The sequence below is a fragment of the Pan troglodytes genome, chromosome 14 (assembly GCF_028858775.2).
Source record: "Pan troglodytes isolate AG18354 chromosome 14, NHGRI_mPanTro3-v2.0_pri, whole genome shotgun sequence".
NCBI lineage: Eukaryota > Metazoa > Chordata > Mammalia > Primates > Hominidae > Pan > Pan troglodytes.
In genome coordinates this window covers 30094927-30110157 of record NC_072412.2, presented here as the reverse complement: position 1 = coordinate 30110157, position 15231 = coordinate 30094927, and the positions used below count along the sequence as shown (strand labels likewise).

Here is a 15231-nt window from a genome sequence, read left to right as displayed (position 1 = left end):
CTAGACTCCCTAAGTTATCTATTTGTTTTTGGCTTTCATCCTAAACATTTCTTCTTCAGGCTACTGTTACAGTTATATAGCTGGCACTTTCATTACAGTCAGATGATAAAATTTCCCAGTTACGGACTCACTGGGATAGCTAGTAACTCAGAAATCTGGAATCTTGTAGCCTTGTACTTTTTGGAAATCTATCACATACTATGGTGGGAAAAATGAATGAAAATGACTAACTTCTTTGTGTTAGTCACTGTCCTAGTGCTTTGTGTCCTCAGAACAGCCACTTTAGGCAGGTATCATTGTCCCCATTTCACTAATGACAAAACTGAGCCCCAGATGGCTTGTTACTTGCTCAAGGTAGCAGGGATAATACGGGTAAGAGCAGGGGGCTAAGAATAGAAGCCATTTCTGCCTAACTCCATAGCCATGGTCTTACCAATACTCCACTTTTCAATATCTTGAACTTTTAAGATGAAATTATTTATTTATTTATTTATTTTTGAGACAGAGTCTCACTGTGTCACACAGGCTGGAGTGCAGTGGTGTGATCTCGGCTCACTGCAACCTCCACCTCCGGAGTTCAAGCAATTGTCGTGCCTCCACCTCCCGAGTAGCTGGGATTACAAGTGCCTGCCACCACACCCGGCTAATTTTTGTATTTTAGGTAGAGACGGGGTTTCACCATGTTGGCCAGGCTTAAGGTGAAAAGATTCTCACTGGACACAATTCACAGAATGAAGATGATAATTGAAGGCTCTCTATGCTGATTTCATACCTACCAGTGACACAGTAAAAGATGATGGGGCAGCCGGGTGCGGTGGCTCACGCCTGTAATCCCAAAACTTGGGGAGGGCGAGGCAGGTGGATCACAAGGTCAGGAGATCAAGACCGTCCTGGCTAATACAGTGAAACCCTCTCTCTACTAAAAATACAAAAAATTAGCCAGGTGTGGTGGCGGGCGCCTGTAGTCCCAGCTACTCGGGAGGCTGAGGCAGGAGAATGGCGTGAACCCAAAAGGCAGGGCTTGCAATGAGCCAAGATGGCGCCACTGCACTCCAGCCTGGGTGACAGCGAGACTCCGTCACACACACACACAAAAAGATGATGGAGCTCCCCTAATCCCGCTCTCACGCACCTACTGATGAGCTTAGAAGCTTAGAAAGGCAGCTGATGCCTGTAATCCCAGCACTTTGGGGGGCCGAGGTAGGTGGATCACGAGGTCAGGAGATCGAGACCATACTGGCTAACACGGTGAAACCCCGTCTCTACTAAATACACAAAAAATTAGCCCGGCGTGGTGGCGGGCGCCTGTAGTCCCAGCTACTCGGGAGGCTGAGGCAGGAGAATGGCGTGAACCCAGGGGGCGGAGCTTGCAGTGAGCCGAGATCGTACCACTGCACTCCAGCCTGGGCGACAGAGCGAGACTCTGTCTCAAAAAAAAAAAAAAAAAGGCAGCTGATGTGTAGAAACTCCCACTACCCTCATCTCAGGTTGAATTGGAGGAGAAGCTGAAGCCAATATTGCAGTATCTGGAGGAGTGGAGGTAAGAAGAGGGGGACAGTGGCCTTCTTCCAGCTTCCAAGACTAGTCTGGGTGATGCTATGATAACAAGTATTTATTCATCCATTCATCTATTCACTCAATTGTCATTGCCTGCCTACTCTATATTAGGGAATGGATTCAGGTCACGTGAATGTTTAGGTAGCACAACCTTATTAACCTATATATTGGGTCTGCTGTAAACCACAATACACAGGAACTTTATGAAAAATTGGTAGCCATTTTCTCGGTTTCCCTATAGGAGGTTTGGATACTGTTTGAGGGGAAGGGGTATCACGGATGCTTGGAGCAGAGGTGTGCACACAGTAGCCCGTACCCAAGAGCATTTTTACCAAGCTTCTCTAATTACTGTCTATGTGTTTGGATTCTGAGTCATAAAAGACAAGTCAACAAATTAAAACATGTATATCAATCCAACTCAAATAATGATCTACCGAATTAAGGCAGGCACTGCTCCTGCTTTAGGCGTGAATGCAGTCCTCATAGTGGTAGCATAGGAATCCCAGTTGGGGTCACCTGCTAAAAGTACAATAAAGCAGTTTTAAATATGGCAAACCAGAATATTTTGAAGAAATGTTGTTTTAACAATTAAGATAATTTTGCAAGAGAAAAAAACATTTTGGATGGTTTATCTTTAGAGTCTAAGGAATAAAGGCCAAAATACAGCCTCTAATAGGAATGAGGAAGTTTGACTTATCTGTGTTTCACCCCAAAATAAAAGATAGTTCTACTGTTTCTCCTGAGCATTCATGCATGCTATTTTAAAGAATTAAAGACAGACATAAAAATATAAAGAGGAAAGTAATTCATCTGAAACTCTATCATTTTAAGAGACCTACTATTATGTTTTAGCCACCAACTTTACATGCATCATATTAGATGTACCTATAGACACACGGAATGACTTTACACACACGGGATCATATCACACACATCAAGTTTTATAATGAACACCCCCTTACTTCTTCCTTTCCCTGCCATTGCCACTCTCCTTCCTATCCCTCCTCCCAGGCTGCACATGTTAACAATTTTGCCTGTTTCTTTGCATACATGTGGAGGTAATCACATGCTGATTTATACATAGACATATCGGGTTTCAGTTATCAACATTTTGTTTCACAAAAGTGGGCTCATACGACACAGAGTGTCTTTTTCTTATATCTGTCACTAACAGTGTGTGATAGAAAACTCCTCCAAGTCATCTGGCGTAGTTCTAATTCATGTCTTGTAATGGTTGTGCAAAATTCTGTGGTGTAGATGCCATTTAAAGCTATGAGAGTGGGGAGATCAATGAAGGAGGGAGTAGACTTGGAGCAGAAGTTCCAAGGCTGAGACCTGGAACACTCCAATGTCAAGAATTTGGAGAGAGAACGAGGAGCCAGTGAAGGGGCTGAAAAGAACTGTTAGAGAGGTGATGAAGAAACCAGGAGCCAGTGGCATCCTGAAAGTCAAAAAAAGTGTCCCAGAGAAGGGAGTCAAACACTGCTGATGGTTCCAGGAGGATGCCAGCTGAGAATTTACCACTGGTAGTGCTATTGTTTGAATTTGTCCCCCAAATGTTGTGTATTGGGAACTTAATCCCCAAATGTATACGTTGATAGCATTTGCAGGTGAGGCCTTTGAGAGGTAATTAAGATTAGATGAGGTAATCAGAGAGGGGTCCCCATGATGGGACTGGTGGCTTTATAAAAAGAGGATGAGAGACCTGGGCTAGCACATTCTTGCCCTATCACCATGCAATGCCCTCCATCATGTTACAATGCAGCTAATAGGCCCTCACCCGATGCCAGTGCCATGCTCTTGGACTTTCCATCCTCTAGAACCATCAGCTAAAGTAGTTTTCTTTTCCTTATAAATTACCCAGTATGTAGTATTCTGTTACAGCAACAGAAAATGGACTAAGACAGGTAGATACCAGCAACAACACTGTTTATTTGCCCCAACCTCCCATTGTCAACGAAGTACCACCAAATTTCTCAGGAATATACATTTTAAATTTAAAATTCAGTCATTCTCTCACTCTTCATATCTGGGTGGTTACCTGCTGCTTTATATATGTCATGAGAACCTTGGTTGAACATCTCTACTTTTTGAATACACAGTGTTCTCTAGGATGTATCCCTTCATCCCTAGAATACTGTAGCCACCTCATTGCCTGTATTTGTTCCCCTTCGTGTGTCCTATTACAATTGCTATTAAGTATTTTTCTTCAATTTCCCAATATTTTAAAAAGCTATATGCTACTGCTTAGCATAGGGAGCTCTGGCCAAATATTTATGGTTCCTCTTATCTGTGAACCTCTTAATGTTCATCTCCACATCTATCCCAATCAAGTCTTGTTTATAATTTAACAGACTCTCATTTCCAATCAGGATCTGATCATCTGCAACTATTACCTGTGCCCTTAACCCTGGCTGAAGTTCTACCTCCACTTAAGAGCCCCTTAGTCAGATAACTGAAGCCTTAGCCCCTTGTATTCCCCACTCTGTAACTGTGCTTCTATGCACTCGTAGTGTCTGCTCTCTAATCCTGCTCTACAAGAAATGACATCATTCTCCAATACTCCTTCTTTAGTGGGCATCGCTTTATGCTTGAAAGCATTTTATCCCAATAGCAGAATTCAATGTTCTTTGTTAAAAGAATTACAAGTATGAACAAGTAAAAGGGAAGAAATTGTGAGGCATGCCACTCATAAAAGAAGCCTTCTCTAACCTGATTTGAACTTCGGCATTGGACTTTCGGAACGATCAGGAAGGATATTCTGCACAAAAGCCACACATGAATTTTCCCTCTTTTTTCTAAGGCAAACAACTCTAACAGTCCAGATCACATTTCTATTAGGCTCAGATATGCCTCAAAAAGCCTGGCAGAACAGCACTCCAGGCAGCACCTCCCAATCAATCATGTAGGCAAGCACGACACGCCCCTCTGTGTTCCCACCCGTCTAGGGTCCTATCCCTTCTGAAGATAGTTTGGCAGCTGGGGTCACCAATTGCCAGGTGCCTGGATCAGGAGTCTGACGGACAAGAGCAGCATGCCTTACTGTTTCCAGGAACTGAGGCCATGAGAGCCTCCCTCTTCCATTGTTACCTTTGTACAGATCAGGCACTCCCTCCACTCCCTAATCCTAACCTGCTTGGATGCACACTTGATCTTTGGTACATCTTCCTTTAATTTCATGTTAATGATTTCCCTTACTACAACTCTTTTTGTAAGGGCTGTATTTCTATGCTTTTTACCTCCATTGACAAAGCTTCTGAAAGTACAGTATGCCATTGGAATTAATTTTCTTCATTAACAGAAATGTTCATTGAGAAATCTGTAATCACAATATTCTGAAAATCTGTTCCTAGTATGTTCTCTGCATGTCACTACTTTCTTCTCAGTGTCTCAATGTCCTTTTGTGTAACTCATATCCATCTTTCCTGTGATTACGTCTTCCTAATTCTTTCTTCTCTCATTTTCTGTTCCTCCTTCAAACAAGTCCCCAAGCCCTCCCGTGGACCCAGCCCTGTGGAGCACTGGGACACAGAGTCTTGACCTGGCCTTGGAGAACTCACAGGCCAAGAGATGAGCTATGTATCCTATGAGCACAAGTTTAATGTGGTGCTGATGTCCTATGTGTCACAGGGAACATGAAGAGGGTGCGATTCTTTTTGCTTGGATGAGAAGATGTGGCAGCAAGGGCAGGCCCAGGGGTTATCATAGCATAGGTGGCATCTGAGCTGCGATTTAATTTAGTAGATGTTTGAAAGAGAAACACAAGACATGAAGTAAAACAATTTACAGAGGAAGTAGCATGAGGTATGAGAGTCTGAGATGAGACACAACAAATAGCCCCATGTGAATGGAGCAAAGGGAAAGATGGCTAATGACAGGTCAGCAAAGCATCCTAAAGCCTCATTCTGCTAACCTTGACAATCTACTGGATGTGTTCACCATTAGGAAAATATAAAGCTTTAAAAATATTATAAAATAGTAACATGTATATTCTATTACACTTTACAAAATATTTTCACATATATTATTTTATTCCCTCACTTTGTTTTGAGGATTCAAGGTATTGATATATATAAGTTGCTTGTAGTGTGCCACATGGTGACACTACAAAAAAGATATGTCCATGTCCTAATCCCCAAAACCTGTGAATCTTACCTTATTGGGAAAAGGGGTCTTTGCACATGCAATTAAAGATTTCGAGATTAGGAAATCATCCTGGATTATCCTCGTGTACCCTAAATGCAATTACAAGTGTGCTTATAAGACAGAGACAGAGACCTGGAGTAATGAGGCCACAAGCTAGCGTTACAGGATCTCTGGGGTGTTGATTTTTCTGGCTGGAAAACTCTGTGGCTGCAGTGCCTTTGCCAGAGTTTTTGTCCCGCATTGAGGTGAAGAGTGAAGAAGAGTTTTAGTGTTAGAACAGCTCGGAGGAGTGGGTAGCTTCTCTCTGTAGGCAGGTCATCTGGTCAAGTGTTCAGCTGTCAGTAGAGAGGAGACCCTAGGCAGCGTAGCTCCTCTCCATAGGAAGTCATTCAGAGATCTCTGCAGGTCTCTGAAGCTCTCAGCAGAGAGCGTAGCTCCTGTCTGTCGGCAGTCGAAAGGGTACTCCTTCCTTTCTGCAGCTAGTTGCCCCATCATCTCCAGCTATCAGCAGAGAGCATACTCCTCTACAGCTGGGGGTTCCCTTGTCTCTCCCTGCCCTCTTCATTCTCTGGCTGTCCTCTTCCCTGCTCTGGCTGAGCCCAGGGTTTTTATGGACTTCAGAGGGAAGGAAGTGCATGCTGATTGGTCCATGGGTGGCCATGCGCAGGCTGGAGGAGGCAGCATGAGTCTCCACTCAGATTCCTGACTGGCAGCCTGGTCCCCAGACTTCAGGCCCTCCCTGGTCGGAGGGTGGGGCCTTACTGGGGACCCCAGCCCCTTCCACCCAGGACTCTGTCTGCCTCCTGCTGCCATTCACAGCCCTGGGGCTTGGTCCCAACCGCACTCTGAGATCAGAGCCAGTGGAGAGAGGCCAGGCAGTGGGAGCAGATACCCTTTAGCCTGCAGGGATGGGGGTGGGGTATTGCCTGGCAGTGGGACCAGATACCCCTGAGCCTGCAGGGATGGATGGGTGAAGGGTGTCCTTCCTGGGGAGTCCAAGGGTGCAGGCTGCAGAGATGCCCAGGTCCTGTGCCTGGGAGGGCAGCTGCAGCTGCACCAGGGAGCTCCTGCCCCACCAACTTGGAAGAGGCAAAGCTCCCACTTGTCCCTGGCTCCTGCCTGCTTCATGGAGTGAAAGGCCCAGGTCTGCAGCCGTGGGTTCCACAGGGAGGCTCAGAGGCACAGGGAGGCTCAGGCCCACAGCCGCAGTTTGGGTGGCTGTAACCTCGCCCAGGACTGCAGGGCTCCTGCTTGCTCCATAGAGCAGGAGGCCTGGGTCTGCAGCTGCGGTTTGGGCGGCTGTAGCGGCACAGGGAGCTCCCATCCCAACTCAGAAGGGGCAGCTCCCACGGGCTCCATGGAGTGTTGCAGCCCCAGCTGTGCTTCCCTGCTGCAGCCAGCATGATGGCAGCAGCCACTGCTATCACTAGCAGTGCCGATGGCTACCTGAAGCTGGAAGACGCAAGGACCACTTCTCCCCTAGGGCCTGTAGAGGGAGTGCAGACTTGTCCAGACCTTGATTTCAGGCTCTCGACCTTCAGAGCTGTGAGCAAATACATTTTTGTTGTTTGAATCCACCAGTCTGTGGGAACATATAGCAGCCACAGGAAGCTAATACAACACCTGAGAGCCCCATCTGTTGTAATTATTCAATAACTGTTAGTCATCAGTCACCATCAACCTCATCCTATTTCGGACAAAGCTGGGCAGTGGGGACACATCAAGCCTACCATTTGGAGGGTGACTCTCCCAGCAGTGGGGGATGAAGTGGCACAGAGTAGCCATTAGAGGCCCAAGCCTGGAGGTAAAGGAGCGAATTCACCCGGGGGAAAAAGAGCTTTGGAGGCAGAATCAAAGAGACCTGGTGATCAAACTGCAGTCTCAAGGAAGCTGCCTTCCCTTCTAAATTGAGCAGCTAGGACCCTCTTAACTGAACTCTCAAAGTCTGGAAGGTTTGAGGAGGACAAGGAGTGTGATTTTGCACATGTCAAGTTGGAGGCCCTGCTGTGACACCCACATGGAACTGTCTGGTAGACAGTTAGATATTCTGGTCTGAAAAAGTAGGAAGAAAGTCCAAGTCAGAGATAAAGGTTAGAGAGTTGTTGGCACCTTTATGCAGCACTTGAAGCCCTGTGCAGGATATGGTCACAAAAAGAAGATAAGCCTAGAAGGATCAATCCTGGGGGACTCCAACAGTTCCCAGACAAGAAGGGGATGAAATGGGGAGACAGTGGGAAAACAGGGTGGTTAGAAAGGGAAGAGAAGCGTCCAAAGGGGTGCTGTCGGGGTGCTAGGAGGGGATCCTCCCTCCTGTCTCTCCTGTTTGCCTTCCCATCATATAGAAACTGAGTGTATTAGATATTTTCTGCACTAATTAAGTATTTTCATTTTCCATTCTTAATTTACAACGGAATGAATTGGAATGAAAATATGCATTTCATTCACTCTTTTGGGAGCACAATTCTAGAGAATTTGTACTTGAACAATCCTTCACTGCTCCATAGCCACTGTGGAATCACAGTTACCCAACTATACAGCAGCAATGGCCAATTATTGCCACAAGAGACTATGATGGAGCTGACTACACGGTAATCATGCCACTAGCGTCACAGCTAGAGTGGTTCTCCCTCCACAGACCCAAAAGGCTGAACTGGTGAACCTGCTGCATCTGTGGGCAGAATTAGGACGAAAAGCACTACCTCTGTGAAAGACAAAATCTCTGTGGAAGAAAAATCAATTCGGGTTAGAGGCGGCAGCTGAAGGCCATGGCTCCCAGCCTGGTGCGACAGCCCAGGGAGGGCGTCTGCCTCTGCAGACACAGCTGGGACTGCATTCAGCAGCCAACCCCTCCCCCACTTTCCTTGCTGTTTCCAAGATCCTATATGGGGATCGGGACTCATGCAGGACCTGTTCTCTTCAGAGCTTCCAGGACTTCTCTTTCTTCTTTGCCTTTGGCCCTGTTTTCCTTGGAAAATCACCAGTTCTTCCTTTTTTCCTGTCCCCTCTTAGCCAGGCACTTCCTCGAGTGTTTAAAAACCCTGCGCGTTTTAGGGAGCGGGGATTTGGCAAAGGTTATGCGAAGGACTGAAAAGGGGCAGCGTCATGAATGCCCTGTCATTCTCCCTGACTCCCCGTCTTTTCCTCAGTTGAGCATACTCCTAAGAGTGATGCCACACCCTTAAATACTAAGGCCCCTTTTTCTCAACAGGACGCTTTCCCCGGGAAAGACCCCAGCCCCGCCCCGCAGACCGGCAGAGTCTGCTGTCTTACTTGGCTGGAGGTTGTGGTGGCAGAGAGAGGGATCCGGAGCCCTGGGCCCAGGCTGTTCCATTCTGCCCCAGGAGGCGGCCGCGGGGCCCTGGCTCCAGCTATCTCAGCGCTTGCGGGAGCCGCGGGCTGCTTTGTGACGCGTCGCCATGGAGACAAGGATCGGGTTCCAGGGAGTTCTGCCCCTGCCAAGGGGTGCTGGCCACGCAGGAGGCTTAACCTGGCCGGCGCGGGAATGGGGTGCAGAGAGCAAAGAAATGTGGCTTTGATCTTATGGATGCCTTACTTTTACATTATTTGTACAGTTCTTGCAGTGAGCTTTCCGGACCACTGTCTTGTATGTTTCCTAAGAAAAGCAAAAAGGGAAGAGATTGAAGAGAAAGTAGATTTTCAACTACAAACTTTCATCCATTTGCTTTCAGCTTAAGCAAATGTGCGCAAAGTTGTCATGGATTTTTGCAGTCAATAAAAACCAAGCAAGAAGACTGAATCCCAAGTCATCTGGTATAAATGGAAGCAGTTTCTGTGATAGTTCCACGCGGTCAGAAGGGTCATCCTGGCTTAGGAGAGGGGCAGAAGAGGAAATGCATGCGTGGAAACAGGAGTGGGCAGGGAGGATGTGACACTGTCCTCCTCACCAGGCCACGTTCCTGGCACCAACCATAGTGTTTGTGAGGGTCAATTTAATTGTTCTTGTGCTCTCATAGAGGAAGCTGTGTCTTTCATCCCCTTGTAAGAGTTTTCACTGATGAAGGGGGTCTTTTATCTTCATATCTTGGGAACTACTGAAACTGTTTCAAAGAGTCAAAGACACCAATAACTAACAGAAATTCTTGTTTTCAGGGGCAGATAAGAAAAGGAACAATTTGCTGAAACTCCCTCTGCTTGTAACACAACTGACTGAAATCAGCCGGAATCAATATGGCCAAATGCAGTTTGCGCACAGCAAGCTTGCTGTTGTCACAGCCTGAATTTCTACTGCATGTTTCATACGAACTCCCTCCAAATTTGCACATGGGACCTACCAGGAAGCATGAAGAGAGAGCCATGCATGCCTGAAGACTTCCCAGATGTTCCCTTTGCTTCCACCAATCACCTGCTAATCCCAGGATCCAACCCTAAACCTTTTGTAATAAAATTACTGCCCTAAAGCCAGTACAAGAAGACAGATTTGAACTGGACTTCTGTTTCCTCAGAAGTTAACTTGCAATGTGAAGCTTTCCTTTTCTCAAAAACTTGGTGTCATAGTGTTGGCTTCTAGTGCAGTGAGCCCCTTTTGCTGGATAACACTACCTGGTAATTTGACATACTAGGTGGTTAGTAACTACTGACTGTCTCCAGGTTACAACACAGTTATTACCTACTTGGGTGAAAAGAGAAGACAGGAAATACATTTTGGAGTTGGCTGGCAACCTGTTTACAAAGCGATTTACAACAGTTCTTTATTCTTAAGGGGCTATTCTAATATAAGACCTCAGAGAAACAGTGCAGTGTGACAAAGGAGGAATTTATCAAATGAGACAGAAAAAGCATCAAGGTAAGGATCCCAAATATATGTGCAAGGAATGTCTTTAAAATGAAGAGCTAAACTAGAATTTTCTGAAGGTAGAGTTCTATCCATATAATGGAATGAATATAACACATTATAAACTCTCATGTTTTGAAGCAATGGAGGGTGGAACACATTAGAAGGCATAGATGTTATTAAAAGGAATGAGTCTAAATTAGGATTTAGTAGTGGCATCTAAATTTAAAAAGTAGCACCCAATAACAGATTACTGTCTGGAAATGGTAGAGCTAATTAGCATAGCATAATTTAAGAGAAATATATTTTTAAAATAGAGCAGCAAGTATATAGAATTTTGAAAGTGAATTCTTATTAATATCTTACAATTTGTCTCATTTTAGGCAAGCTGTGAAATGGTGCGGTAGGAACCAAATAGAGAGCCAAAGGATCTCTCTGTCACTGCAGGCCCTTAGGGGTAAGCAAATCCTTCCCTGATCCCTGGTCTCCTTATCTGTAAATAAGAATACTAGCACCCACCTCACTGTGCTGTAAACATGATGAGTTCCAACAATAATTTACAAATTGTAAAATCACACAAATCTAAGATATTGCTCTTGTTGCTATTCTGATCTTCATTCCTTTTATAGTCTTTCTACTTCAAAGTGTATTTTTGCGTGGGTCCATTTTATGGCTAGCGGTATAGCACTATTCCTGCCTTTGAATTCTGGTTGCCTGAGGCAACCCTTCTAAATGATTAAGTAGAGTGTATCCCCCCTGCTTTCTTCTCTCCCTCAACAAATACTGACCGTCGTGCACTGAATATGAGCTGTATGATGGCATCGGGGCAACACCCTGATTATTATAGTGAACAACTTCCTAGAAGAGGAGGTGCCTGAGCTGGGTCCTCAAGGATGCTTGGAGTCAGCCAGGTGAATAGGGGGAGGTGACAGGTGACACAAAGTAACGCAAGGGCCCAGAGGCATGGAACAGTGTGTGTAGTCCCAAGACCTTTAGTAGTTTAATATTGCCATATTGTAAAGTGTGTCAGGGGAAACTGAGAGCCGGCTGGGGTGGAAGGCCCTGCAGGCCATCCTGAGAAGCTTGGACTTCACCTGAGCATGCTTGGGTTAAACAATGCAGTGAAGGGGCCAGGTTGGAAGTTTAAGTAAATCCTGGCCTCTCATTCCAGAAGGAGGAGAGGCAAAATTCCACATCATTCTGCCAGAGTAAGTTAATCATTCAGAAATTAAAGCATCTAGGTTACTAATTTAGGTTACTGATATGTCTTTAGCAGAGTTTCAAATTGATCCAAAACAATTGAGAATAGTTGTATTGAATGGGTTAAATGTTAATTGGTTGTTTTCAGTTGAAGTGATTACAGCCGAGCGTGGTGGCTCATGCTTGTAATCCCAATACTTTGGGAGTCCAAGGCAAGAGGATCCTTTGAGCCTAGAAGTTTGAGACAAGTCTGGACAACATAGGGAGACCCCGTTTCTACAAAAAATGAAAAAATTAGGCATGGTGATGCATATGTGTAGTCCCAGCTACTTGGGAAGCTGAGGTGGGAGGATCAATTAAGCCCATGAGTTTGAGGCTGCAGTGAGCTGCAGTGGTGCCACTGCACTCAAGCCTGGGTGACAAGAGAAAAACCCCATCTCCAAAAACAAAAAACAAAAAATTTGCGACAATTTCTTTTTGCATGCACACACGCATCTGCGCATGCATGTCCATGCATGTGCGCGCACACACACACAAACACACACATAGAGAACATGATGTGAAGTAGTAAAGACTGGGATGGGTGGTAAGGGTGAAGAGACAGCACATATAGAACACTCAAGTTTGAACTATAACAGAGAAGAAAACCTCTAGCCAGGGGAGGAGGAGGGGCTCAGGTAGAGAGTTATTACTTAAAACAGGGGAGGAGCAACCAAATTCCTAGGCCAAGGGTCAGGAGCAGAAAGATAGAGCTTGAAGCTACAGTAGAGAGCAGATGGGGTCCAGGCCTGGAGAAGATAGGTGTGCTGGAGAGCCGCTCCCCAATCTGAGTGTGCATATCTGCCCCTGGGCTTGTGTGAGCACATGGCTTCAGACTCAGGAAGTCAGGCGGAGCCTGAGCTGCTGCATTTCTAACAAGATCCCAGGTGATTCACAGAGTTTGAGATGGACAGCTCTAGAACCTTGCTGTGCTCCGGTAACCTCAGCAGCACCTTGTTAGAAATGCAGAAGTTCAGGCCCCACCCAAAGCTGCTAAATCAGGATCTGCACTCTATCAAGATCTCCGTCTCCGGAGGATTCCTAGGAACATTCCAGTTTGAGAAGCACTGCTCCAGGTCATATGACAGGCAAGGTCATCTCCCGAATGAGAGGGAGAGAGGAAAGAGTTGAAGGCAAAAATTCAAAGAGCAAGCTAATGAAGAACGGGTAAAAGAATTGACAGGTGGCCACTGCCAAAAGCCCAGAAGAGGTCACAGACAATCTGCCACCTTGCCAATTACTTTGGATACAAAGATAACGAAGTGAAGCTTCTCTGCCTTCACTCTTACATTTGGACAAAAGACTTTCTATTACTATGCAGTATGCAATGCTTTGATTCGAGCATCCTTATGTAAAAAATAAAATAGAGATTTCTTTTAAGGAATTGTCTCACACAATTGTGACAAGTCCAAAATCTGTGGGGTAGGACAGCAGGCTGGAGACACAGGGAAGAGTTGATGTTGCAGCTTGAGTCTGAAGACTGAGTGTTGGCAGAATTCACTCTTGCTGGGGGAAGCCAATGTGTTGTTCTAGTTCATCCTTCAACTGATTACATGAGGTCCACCCACATCAGAGAGGGCAATCTGCTTTATTCAAAGTCCATGATCTAAATGTTAACCCCATCCAAAAATACCCTCACAGAAATATTCAGAATGACTGTTGACCAAAGATCTGGGCACTGTGGCCCAGTCAAGTTGACATGTAAAATTAGCCATCACAGACTCAGATCTTGTTGAGTCATCTAGGTCATAGTTGCCACTAAGAGGGGTTGTAGGTAAGTAGTCCAAGAATGATTTTGGTCCTCTTATTGGAAATTCCAGAAAAAAATTATATAGTTACTTTCTATTAGGATAGTCTAATTTAATGGGGTAAATTCTAAGCTCTGCTTCTAACTTGGTACTTACCAAATTTACTTACATTTCATCTAAATAAAACCATAACAGCAAGTTTAGACTATTGATTCTATCAAAACCTCATCAATCCCTTTTATATGTGACCTCCCTCTTCAGCCGGCCCTTCTCTCCCTAATTCTTCTCTAAACTCTTTTTTTTTTTTTTTTTTGTATTTTTTGTAGAGATGGGGTTGCACCATTTTGCCCAGGCTGGTCTCAAACTTCTGGGCTCAATCAATCCACCCACCTCAGCCTACCAAAGTGTTGGGATTATAGGTGTGAGTCACCGCACCCAGCCTCTTCTCTGAACACTTAAGAAACACACAGCCTGTGGCGACCATTGGGTAATTACCAGTGCCTTCCATTGTTAGTTCTTCTCTCAGGTTTATGCAAGTAGCAAACAGCAAAAGTGAACAGTCATTTTAAATCTGTTATACCAGCACTTATCCATCCAAATGAATGTTCTCTTTTTCAAAGTAATCACTTATTTGAATGCTGCTTGTATTAGTTTGTTCTCACACTGCTATGAAGAAATACCCGAGACTGGGTAATTTATAAAGAAAAGAGGTTTAATTGACTCAGTTCCACATGGCTGGGGAGGCCTCAGGAAACCTACAATCATGGAGAAAAGCACTTCTTCCACAGGGCAGCAGGAGAGAGAATGAGTGCCCAGTGAATGGGGAAGCCCCTTATAAAACCATCAGATCTCGTGAGAACTGACTCACGATCACAAGAACAGGATGAGGGAACCACCCTCATGATTCAGTTATCTCCACCTGGTCCCTCCCATGATACATGGGGATTATTGGAACTACAATTCAAGATGAGATTTTGGTGGGGACATAGCCAAACCATATTACTGCTGCTATCACTTGAAGCATTTTTGAAATTCTTTAGATACTCCCTTTGAAAACTGACACACGCATTCTTTTGAATTTCTTCAATGGGGGCATAACTTTGCTTTTTCAGGATAGATTGGATATTTGAAACAGTAAAACAGCATTCAAGCTGATAATTAAGGTAGGCGATCAAGTTGAGCAATGTTATCTTTTAGCCAAAAATCAAGCTAGTACCATCAGGCAAAAACAAAACAAAACAAAACAAAAAAAAAACTCCCTCATTCTGTAAATCATTTCTGGACTTGCATTCTTGTTGGAATAAGTGACTAGCCTCCAAGATCACTGAGAGTTTGGGTAAATCAATCACTTGGATCAATCAATCCTTAAATATTTGTTTTAAAACTAAATTTTGCCAGGCATGGTGGCTCATGCCTGTAATCCTAGCACTTTGGGAGGCCGAGGCAGGTGAATCACCTGAGGTCAGGAGTTTGAGACCAGCCTGGTCAACATAGTGAAACTCTGTTTCTACTAAAAATACAAAAATTAGCTGGGCATAGTGGTACACACCTGTAATCCCAGCTTCTTGGGAGGCTGAGGCAGGAGAATCACTTGAACCCAGGAGGTGGAGGTTGCAGTGAGCTGACATCATGCCACTGCACTCCAACCTGGGCAACAAAAGCAAAACTCTGTCTCAAAAATAAAACAAAATAAAATAAAATAAAATAAAAACTAAATTTTACATTACATGTCATTGGTTTCTATCTCTA

The 15231-nt window shown here is 44.9% G+C and overlaps 1 protein-coding gene and 1 long non-coding RNA gene across 23 annotated transcripts in view; one reads left to right on the top strand and one right to left on the bottom strand.

Moving 5' to 3' along the window:
* TEX26 (testis expressed 26) overlaps positions 1–9097 on the bottom strand; it is a 90541-nt gene extending 81444 nt beyond the window's left edge. For 8 of the 14 annotated variants that reach the window (XR_001708636.3, XR_001708635.3, XR_008538763.1 and 5 more), the window contains exons 1-2: positions 8974–9058; positions 1992–2076 (exon numbers count right to left, since the gene is read on the bottom strand). Coding sequence is in view for 7 of the 14 variants with exons in the window: in XM_016925126.4 (XP_016780615.1) it covers positions 1992–2076; positions 8974–9034 (146 nt within the window). In the remaining 7 variants the exon portion in view is untranslated. Of the gene's footprint in view, positions 1–1991; positions 2077–8973 lie in introns of all 14 variants that reach the window. The other 6 variants (XM_054665168.1, XM_054665169.1, XM_063792032.1 and 3 more) reach the window with 5 other exon arrangements.
* Positions 9091–15231, top strand: part of LOC104001814 (uncharacterized) — a 52561-nt gene continuing 46420 nt past the window's right edge. For 3 of the 9 annotated variants that reach the window (XR_010150419.1, XR_010150416.1, XR_010150420.1), the window contains exons 1-3: positions 9152–9641; positions 9814–10507; positions 10879–10952. This is a non-coding gene — a long non-coding RNA (uncharacterized LOC104001814). Of the gene's footprint in view, positions 9642–9813; positions 10508–10878; positions 11096–13808; positions 15158–15231 lie in introns of those variants that run through there. The other 6 variants (XR_010150422.1, XR_010150417.1, XR_010150418.1 and 3 more) reach the window with 6 other exon arrangements.